At 36.3% G+C, this 10,923-nt stretch overlaps 1 protein-coding gene across 1 annotated transcript; it reads right to left on the bottom strand.

The window, feature by feature from the left end:
* Window positions 1-5,479: 5,479 nt before the first annotated feature.
* LOC103521024 lies at window positions 5,480-6,143 on the bottom strand. The gene is made up of 2 exons (XM_017448683.2): window positions 5,870-6,143; window positions 5,480-5,607 (listed from the first exon to the last, which is right to left on the bottom strand). Exons 1-2 carry the CDS (start codon window positions 6,083-6,085, stop codon window positions 5,518-5,520), a joined length of 306 nt encoding a protein of 101 aa, XP_017304172.1. The 5' UTR covers window positions 6,086-6,143; the 3' UTR covers window positions 5,480-5,517.
* Window positions 6,144-10,923: the final 4,780 nt, after the last annotated feature.

Genomic DNA, 10,923 nt, shown 5'->3' with positions numbered 1-10,923 from the left:
TTCCCCTCGTCTTGGTTTTAGACCGGAAAGACAAATGAGGAAAGGGAATCTGAAGAAATAAATACAAAGCGAGAGACAGACACAAGGGAAGGGAAAGAGAGAACTATCTATTGTATATAATGTATTTGAGGAGATAATTTTCTCAGTAGAGTTACAATGAGTGAAAAACAACAAATGAAAAGGAGGGGAAACTTTAGCCTCAAAGATGTTGAGTCTACTGTTCACACAGCAGCTAATTTCTAAATCGCCAACCTTCTACAATTTGTAATAAACATTGATAAACACACAATGGAGAATGAAAAAACCGGTGAGCGAAAAAAAAGTAAATTAAAAATTAAAAGCAAGGAAGAAAAAAAAGGTAAAACATTGCGAATTGAATTTGGCCAAGTCGCAAGACTTTATCTTTCCCCAGGGACTATGAATTTCTTATGATGATGATGCGTACCTTTAAATTTGTGTTGTCTTTCGAACGTGATTGCTAATTAGTCCTAATTGAATTACTTCTAAACAATCATTTCAACTGCTTTTAAGCAATCGCGATAAGTAATTTTAGTTAGAACTCGAGAGTCTCGAGACCTTTGAAAAATACATAATTATAGGTAGGTATCCTCTTTTAGGTTATAAATTCAATTTTTATAAGTTGGACAGCACAGTCGAAGATTTAGCTAGGAAAATACGGACTTGGTGACTTGATGGAAATTTCTTTTCACCCTCATGCATGTTCTATTAATAACAAATCCCGTCTGAGCAATATGGGGGAAAAAATGGCTTATACTCCTGTAGTTCCTAGACAGAGCTATAGTTTATGTTGTGGATTTGTTATGATTAGAGTTTTATGATAGACATGCAGGTTGGTTATATATATACCTAAAGCTTTCCCATGTTTATCTTCCTTATCAGAACAAATTTCACTATTATGTTTAATATTTTGTTTAATACACCATGAGGAATAAATTTGATAAAAAATAAAATATGTTCCCGTTTTATAATCCGTACTTCATAATCATAAATCTTCAAATAGATTTGATTAGATTGCGAATTTCTAATAGGGGAAGATCAAATATGTTCCCGTTTTATAATCCGTACTTCATAATCATAAATCTTCAAATAGATTTGATTAGATTGCGAATTTCTAATAGGGGAAGATGTGTGAAACTGGTGCGTTCCTTGCACTTTTGGTATTGAAAATTAACATCGCCACCGCCCCGGCCCGATCCAAACCCGCCTCAGGCCCGACCCCCGCGCAAACCGATCCGATCAGTACAACCGACCAGACCGCCAAGCTTTGGTATTGAAAATTAACATCGAATACAATTTCTTATAAAATAGACAACATGAATAATGAAACAATGTACTTACCTACTTAATAGAATAACAGTAAGAGTTGCCGGTATTATCATTAAATAAGAATTAAGTTGTAGGTGTCATACACATACACTACTTAACTCAAATAGCACACACGGCACACCTATTGGTAGAATTTAGATTAAATAAATAATTTGTCTAGTTTTATCTGACATAAAATGGACAAGCGAAATAAAAACACGTTTGTAAGTGGCTAAGAATAGTTCTGTTTGTGAAACGGTTTAATCTTGATTTAAAATGGTTTAATCTTGCTATCCAGCTATAATGGTAGAATGGAAGTATACGAATTACAAAGTACTCATATAGGTATATCTATACTATCTATGTATTCTGGCAATCTATAGCATAGAAAAGTATTGTTTTCTATGCTATTTTCGTACTAAAAGAACGAGGTAGGCACATACCTTTAAAATGTAATAATGTGGGTTTATAGCTACCTATATTGAGCTTTCCATGGAAGAGGAGTTTCTAAAAACCCCATCCTCCCTCATGATTTACATGTTTATAAAACGAAATTTTCATGCATGAAAAAGAAATCGAATTATCGGAAAATATTATCAAATTCTTCGCAAAATTGATATCTATTGAAAAACAACCCTCAATTTATAACAAAACTTTTCATTCGTTTAGCTTTTGACCTGGAAATTGATATTCTTGAGCTTTTGATTTTACAATACTTCTAATGAATAGTTCTGTTTGTGAAACGGTTTAATCTTGATTGTAAAATGGTTTAATCTTGCTATCCAGCTATAATGGTAGAATGGAAGTATACGCATTACAAAGTACTCATATAGGTATATGAGGTATATCTATACTATCTATGTATTCTGGCAATCAGTAGCATAGAGCTATAATGGTAGAATGGAAGTATACGAATTACAAAGTACTCATATAGGTATATCTATACTATCTATGTATTCTGGCAATCTATAGCAAAGTATTGTTTTCTATGCTATTTTTGTACTAAAAGAACGAGGTAGGCACATACCTTTAAAATGTAATAATGTGGGTTCATTCCTATAGCAAAGTATTGTTTTCTATGCTATTTTTGTACTAAAAGAACGAGGTAGGCACATACCTTTAAAATGTAATAATGTGGGTTCATAGCTACCTATATTGAGCTTTCCATGGAAGAGGAGTTTCTAAAAACCCCATCCTCCCTCATGATTTACATGTTTATAAAACGAAATTTTCATGCATGAAAAAGAAATCGAATTATCGGAAAATATTATCAAATTCTTCGCAAAATTGATATATATTGAAAAACAACCCTCAATTTACCGTTGGAAAATTGAAAATTTTTGAATGAAATCAAAATAACTTTAATGGGGAGCGAGAATTTCATTAGGATTAGGAATCAGTATACGGGGGTGGAAATGTTTCACAAGCTCATTATGAACATTTTGTACCAGCGACATGTTCCATTGATGTAGGAAGTGGCTAAACTAAAAGTATACAAGGACCTATCAAATTTTGGAAATCGCTGTATGCGCTTCGAAAACTCCATTATTTCTTTCAGCTCATCCTTCTTTCTATCAGTCTCGGTCTCTCTCTTCAGGTAGAAACACACTATCATTACGTCACGTCACGTGAAGTCACAGGCTTTACACTTTACATTGAAATTGGAGGACGCGTGGGATAGAGTGAGCATTGGCAATGAAAATGAGAAAAATATGAGTGAAAGTTTAAGGGGAAATAAGATGATAAGATACGAGTACACAATGACACACTCGGGAAACTTATTGTTGATAATAAAGTTGAAACTCGTGAAAAATAACTTTTGTGAAAGATATTTTAAAATTTGACGCATACTCCTTTTATCTAATCGAGTACACAATGACACACTCGGGAAACTTATTGTTGATAATAAAGTTGAAACTCGTGAAAAATAACTTTTGTGAAAGATATTTTAAACTTTGACGCATACTCCTTTTATCTAACAAAATCAGAAGAAACAAGTAGCTTCTGTAGGTTTCACATTTCAAGGGTGTAGGTACCTATTACTCCTCAGACAACGATAAAGTTATTAATAGGTACACTTTATCCGTGTCAATAAACTGTTAACGTTAACGATGAATTTATTGCTTCTCGTCAATGGAAACATGAAACTCAAGATTTTAATACAGGTGGTAGGTATATTCATTTTAAAGTTTGATGAATCTCAACAGTATACATATTACAAATTGGATTAGATAGGTTGTTATGATCCTAGTTAGCTTGCAGGGTTGCGCATGCGCATCTGCCTTGTAAAAGCTAGGATTCCCACCCGGGGCGAACTTTTTCCTATATCTACTTACAGATAAGGTTCGTTCTCGGACTTTCTCCTATCCTTTCCTTCTTCTCTTTGATGTCGAGACAATAAGAACTATAGGTACATTGTTACCCTCATGCATGAAAAAGAAATCGAATTATCGGAAAATATTATCAAATTCTTCGCAAAATTGATATATATTGAAAAACAACCCTCAATTTACCGTTGGAAAATTGAAAATTTTTGAATGAAATCAAAATAACTTTAATGGGGAGCGAGAATTTCATTAGGAATCAGTAATACGGGGGTGGGAATGTTTCACAAGCTCATTATGAACATTTTGTACCAGCGACATGTTCCATTGATGTAGGCTTTACACTTTACATTGAAATTGGAGGACGCGTGGGATAGAGTGAGCATTGGAAATGAAAATGAGAAAAATATGAGTGAAAGTTCAAGGGGAAATAAGATGATAAGATACGAGTACACAATGACACACTCGGGAAACTTATTGTTGATAAAGTTGAAACTCGTGAAAAATAACTTTTGTGAAAGATATTTTAAAATTTGACGCATACTCCTTTTATCTAACAAAATCAGAAGAAACAAGTAGCTTCTGTAGGTTTCACATTTCAAGGGTGTACCTATTACTCCTCAGACAACGATAAAGTTATTAATAGGTACACTTTATCCGTGTCAATAAACTGTTAATGATAACGATGAATTTATTGCTTCTCGTCAATGGAAACATGAAACTCAAGATTATAATACAGGTGGTAGGGTAGGTATACCCATTTTAAAGTTTGATGAATCTTAACAGTAAGTATATTAATTGGATTAGATAGGTTGTTACGATCCTAGTTAGCTTGCAGGGTTGCGCATCTGCCTTGTAAAAGCTAGGATTCCCACCCGGGGCGAACTTTTTCCTATATCTACTTACAGATAAGGTTCGTTCTCGGACTTTCTCCTATCCTTTCCTTCTTCTCTTTGATGTCGAGACAATAAGCCACCCGGGGCGAACTTTTTCCTATATCTACTTACAGATAAGGTTCGTTCTCGGACTTTCTCCTATCCTTTCCTTCTTCTCTTTGATGCCGAGACAATAAGAACTACATTGTTCCTCCAGAAATCGTCAAAATATGCTAAAGATTATGCCAAGAATCTTTTGACTACTATTCGGGCTCTGGTTATAATTATTTAAGATCTAAGAACTATAACTACATTGTTACCTCAGAAATCGTCAAAATGTGCTAAAGATTATGCCAAGAATCTTTTGACTACTATTCGGGCTCTTATAATTATTTAAGATAAGGAAACTACGCTGACTTACCAAATGTGGGTACGAAGATGAGAGATCCATAAGCCGGTGATCTGAGTCGGAAGTGAATGGTGTAGGTCAAAATGACATAGGGTTCCGGACAGCAGGTGAAATATTCGACATCCTTCTTCTGCGTCACTTGGGTGATTTCCCACAGGGAATCATCCTGGGCAATCTCAGCTTCCTGGAAAAATGAGGTTCGGAATTTGTATTGAAATAGAGAACTTTATTTGCAAAGAGGAGCAAGGAGGATGCGAAGGAAGAAGAGGATTCGGAAAGAATAAAGGATATTACATAAAATGAACATGGGTACACTAGGTACGAGTACCTACTAAGTAAGTGATTGAGGATGCACTTTACTAACAAAATTCACTGATTTCATGTACAAAATTTTTACTGCCCGAGTAGGTACTTAGTAGCTGGGTAAACTAACCATCCAGAAAGAGTTTTTGTTTCGGAAAAACATAAAACTTTTGAGCTGGCAAAAGAGCAAAGTAGATGGTAGATCTCTAACTGTACATATACGTATTATATAGGTACCTATACTTACTCGTAGAAACTCTGTTATTTTACGCTATATCACCTACTTTAACAATGTTGAAGTTATGTTCAAGTTTAGGTTTCTTACCATAGACATCCAACTGTTGATGCTTAGCTTGGCTGTGACGTAATTCTGCAAAGTAGAACAAAACAAATTTCATGATGAGTTTCTTAAGTTTTCTAATTTCGGTCCCTACCTACGTTATCTGTGTACAGCACACTAGAATCACTTGAGAAGGGACTGTTTCAAAATTTGGAATACAGCTCCTACAAGTAGGTAAATCATAAACCAGTGCTTCTCAAAGTTGTTGTCACTGCGGCACACTTTTCAAGAGCTCATTCTGTTTTTGTTAATATGTCTTTTTAATACTTATTAGGTGAGCATTGACACTTACCAAGTCAATGTTTTTGAACACCATACTCAGATTGACATGTGTGACTCCCAGTTCTTGGTCTGGTCTGAGATATCGGTCATAGTTCTTCAGCAAGTCGTGTTTGAGTTGTTCTGACCAGGTGGTGTTGTGAGATCGTTGCAGATATCTGTTGGGATGCTCCTTGACCTCTCTGGGTGGAGGTTTAATGATGTTGGGATCTGGAATTTTAACGATCATGGGGCAGTGTTCTTGTTAATTTATGGTTTACAGTGCCTAAAAGAAATATGTAGTTAGTTTACAGTAGATAGTAGACTTTTCCTATCCCTACAGGTGTTTTTTTATTTATTTATTTTTTTTTATTTACCTTTTTTTTAGATTTGGATTTTTGGCATCTCCATTAAAATTTAATTTACACAATTTTATTTGTTTTGGTAGAGAAATATTTCAAGGTTAATAAAAGTGCGTAGAGATAATACTTTATTTACGAGAAATTCTGTGAACAAAGTTCGTAGACACCCCACGCCGAGATTAAAATTAAACAATTCAATGCGAAATTAATACTAGAGCACGTGTATAGATAATTAATATAATTTAATAAGTAGCTATATTTATATGTAAATAGGCAATTAGTAGGTTTGTACCTAATCTCTATTGTTACCACGTTATCTGTTATCTGCAGTAATCATAAACTATTCTGGAACTTTGTGGTTACACGCGCCCTTTATAAAGGTGCGGACCCTTTCGACAGGAGAACATGGTAAAGCACACGTGAACGCTTACTCCAATTCATCAAAAGGTTGATAGTGTGATAGCCATTGAATTTCAACCACCGTGCACCGCAACACAGGTAGGTATATAAATAGTTATAGCTTTGCCTTTATGTACCTAGTAACCTACCTTCTTCAATTGGATTTTGGAATACCTACCTATTGTTAACATACCAGGAGAAAAATTCACCAAGGAGGACACAACCAATCGCATAAATGTGAAAGAAGTAAAGAATGGATTTTGGTTGGAATACCTATTGTTAACATACCAGGAGAAAAATTCACCAAGGAGGACACAACCAATCGCATAAATGTGAAAGAAGCAAAGACAAAATATGAAACCAATACAAACTACCTGATTCAACTTCAATGTCTCTCTAATCCCAGAAGTGACTGACTAAAGTCACAATTGATAGAAAGTAACCTGATTCAACTTCAATGTCTCTCTAATCCCAGAAGTGACTGACCAAAGTCACAATTGATAGAAAATAAAATAAATAAATACCTAATTAGAAACTTTATTTATGAGAGACCATAGGGATAAAGATTTAAGGTCACTGTATAACTGCTAAAGCTAAAGTCTTCATGAAGCCTTTAGCAGTTCTTCATAAAAACACAGCAGTGATAAATATTATTTCAAATTTCAATGGTTAACAACTTATCAGTGTCACAAAGCTTCATCCATTTCACAACTCACAATTTTAGAGGAAGCACAAAATGCTGATAAAAAGGGAAATCGTTTTATCTCCTAATTTGACCTCTTGCCTCGCTTCACCTTAAAGTTTAAAGTTTGGTCAACTTTTTTTTCAATGCTGTGTAAGCTTGTTTGCGTGCATCTATGGACTGGATCCCCTAAAGTGAACCTCTTTAAGAACGATTAAAGGATTCAAGAGGGCCCCTACCTAATACTTGAATTACAAAGGAAGCCTTTGGGTTCAAAACTGAGTGGGTCAAATACCTACTTAATGTTAATCAGTCTTTTTAAAATTTTGGACGTTATACAATTAACAGTAAATGAAGGCTGCCAAAAGGGGTCTATGCCTGGTTTGATCCTTTTGGCGTGAAAGGGCTTTTCTAATGCAGAATGCTGAAGATCAGGCGCAAAAAGAAATATGTTGAGATCTCAATTTTTCACAAAAAATGCACGAGTTTTGGTAAAATCTTCCCAATACTTTTCAATGAAAATCGAAAGCTTCAGAGCTGATGTCTTTTAGAGCCTCCTTGAATAAAATCATTCAATTCTTTTCAATGAAAATCGAAAGCTTCAGAGCTGATGTCTTTTAGAGCCTCCTTGAATAAAATCATTCAATTATGAAGACTAGACAGTGTACGAGTATGAGCATTGAGCATTAATGAGTAAAAAATAACTTCTTTAATGAGTAGGAGTAGGGAGGTGCATCCTTTCTTCTTGTTACGTACACCACGTATAGATTTCAACACACACCTACACAGCCTACACTTTGTTCGCATTTTCAAGAATGTACGTAAAATCACAAGGAATGCAGACAAGAAAGGAAAAGTATTTCCAAAGGGAGAGGAAAATCTTCCCAATACTTTTCAATGAAAATCGAAAGCTTCAGAGCTGATGTCTTTTAGAGCCTCCTTGAATAAAATCATTCAATTATGCGTAGGTGTAGGTCTGTAGGTAATAATTATTACTCATATTGTACTTGTTCTAATAGATGAAGACTAGACAGTGTACGAGTATGAGCATTGAGCATTAATGAGTAAAAAATAACTTCTTTAATGAGTAGGAGTAGGGAGGTGCATCCTTTCTTCTTGTTACGTACATCACGTATAGATTTCAACACACACCTACACAGCCTACACTTTGTTCGCATTTTCAAGAATGTACGTAAAATCACAAGGAATGCAGACAAGAAAGGAAAAGTATTTCCAAAGGGAGAGGAATTGTTTTTTCCAATTTCCTACATAGGAAACAAAACAAGAAAGCACCTTTTCTTATTACTTTCGCTTTTGATTTCCTATTTATACTTTCGAATAAAATCAGTGGCGCAGTTTGGAAAGCCACAAAGAAACTAATAGGCTGAAGTCACAAGGAGGAGGGGTGTAATAACAGTGCTGCTGATTAGGCAAAAACTCAATTGTGGAAAATGTATGGTGGTAAAAAAACAATACTTTAGATTAGAACAACTCATAGCTTGGAGCTTAGGTACTGGGTACTGACCTACTGTACTGACTTTGTTTTCAATGAGCTCTAAGTTTGCCAGCCTCTAGTTAGCAAGGTTGGTAGGGCGTCTGCCTTCTTAGCGCTAGGCCGCGGGTTCGATTCCCGCTTGAACCGGATTTTATCCTGAAAGGATAATGTTTATTACTCACATGCGCCACGCATAGTTTATAAACCAATATCCTTCAATTCGAATGCTATGCGAATCCTGGACCTGTTTGCCCCGCTTGAACCGGATTTTATCCTGAAGGGATAATGTTTATTACTCACTTGCGCCACGCATAGTTTATAAACCAATATCCTTCAATTCGAATGCTAGCAAGGTTGGTAGGGCGTCTGCCTTCTTAGCGCTAGGCCGCGGGTTCGATTCCCGCTTGAACCGGATTTTATCCTGAAGGGATAATGTTTATTACTCACTTGCGCCACGCATAGTTTATAAACCAATATCCTTCAATTCGCATTCTCGAATGCTATGCGAATCCTGGACCTGTTTGCCAACGTTTGCGCCCTCATTGGAAATACAGATTTATGAACATCAGAAATGAGAATATTTTTCCTTCTTTTATGGCTTTGTTTATTTATTTCAAATTTTATCCTCCTGCAGCAAATCTCTTACACCCGGTTCTCACCGGGGAATCATTTTATTTACATTCGGGGAGTCTTCGAGGGACTTTCCTCTGACGAGATTTTGCGAGTCCGTCTTGTGCAAGCACCGTAGATGCTTCTATCTATGTAGGTATGTTAGACTGATACCAGGCTATAAGGCAATGTAGTTTGGCCGGCAGAAAACTAAATTATTCGCCAGACGTCAAAAGTTTGTTTGTTTCTTTCTTCATTTTGTTTTTGTTCTTTCCTCCCTGCTCCTTCTCCTCCCTCCCCCCTTTGGACTTGGTGCATCTTCAATGTATTTTACCTTGTATTCATGTCTACTATATCTATTCTTTAAGTACTTGGATATAGGTACCTAAGGTATGTTAGACTGATACCAGGCTATAAGGCAATGTAGTTTGGCCGGCAGAAAACTAAATTATTCGCCAGACGTCAAAAGTTTGTTTCTTTCTTTCTTCATTTTGTTTTTGTTCTTTCCTCCCTGCTCCTTCTCCTCCCTCCCCTAAATTATTCGCCAGACGTCAAAAGTTTGTTTGTTTCTTTCTTCATTTTGTTTTTGTTCTTTCCTCCCTGCTCCTTCTCCTCCCTCCCCTTTTCTCCTTCTCTTCTTCCTCCCCCCCTTTCTTCCTAGTCTCCCGCATTTTCTTACATGAATATTTCATTGCCTCCTCTCTTGTAACCTTGAGGATGGGGGCAGCCAGGAATTTATGGCACTGGAACAATTTTATGACTTGTTCTCGAGTTTTTTTTCTTCCCCCCAGAAAATTTGATTAACTTGGCGAAACGAGAAACAATGTACCAAGGGCCCAGAGTTTGTGTGTGTGTGTTTTTTTATTATTATTGTTGACTAAAAACAGTAAAAATAAGATTCCTCCGTGGCGCCTGGTAGTATTGTGTGTGTATGCAATGTGCTGTACAGAAGTTGTACGCGGTTGTTGAGCACGTTGCTAGGAAAGTAATATGTACATTTTGTGGGCGTTATTTACGTGCCCACCACATAGGTGCATATCTACCTAAAACATCTACATATGTAGGGGGCCTAACCTGTTTTAGAGACCTACCTACGTTAATTTTCAAACCAGGGACTACATAACTGTACATAGTCCCCCTAGGTGAGTACCTACTTGTCCCTGGCAAATTGTTAGGAGCACTGTTTGAATCCCGGTGGGGACCTATGAATGTCAAAGAATGTGCCTTGAAATAATGTGAAGGGTGTTCCAGGGTAATGATAACCTAAAATAAGTCATGTTTACCTAGGTATGAGGTAATGTCCATTATGTAGGTACCTAACTTAACCTAGCAGTGGTAGGTAATTTCCAACATTGTCTGTCTACAAGTAGGTACACACTACACAAGTAATAATAATAACTCGGCTGGGATTGAACCCACGCCCTCCTGTTTACCAGGCGAGCGCCTTGACCACTACACCACCGAGGCAGTACTTTTCTAAGTACACATCTTCCTAAGTTTCTAGCGCTGTCTTCACTTCACGTTCACGCTTCAAGCGATGC

The sequence above is a fragment of the Diaphorina citri genome, unplaced genomic scaffold, assembly GCF_000475195.1.
Source record: "Diaphorina citri unplaced genomic scaffold, Diaci psyllid genome assembly version 1.1 scaffold4410, whole genome shotgun sequence".
Lineage (NCBI taxonomy): Eukaryota > Metazoa > Arthropoda > Insecta > Hemiptera > Psyllidae > Diaphorina > Diaphorina citri.
This window is presented reverse-complemented; position numbering and strand designations above follow the sequence as displayed.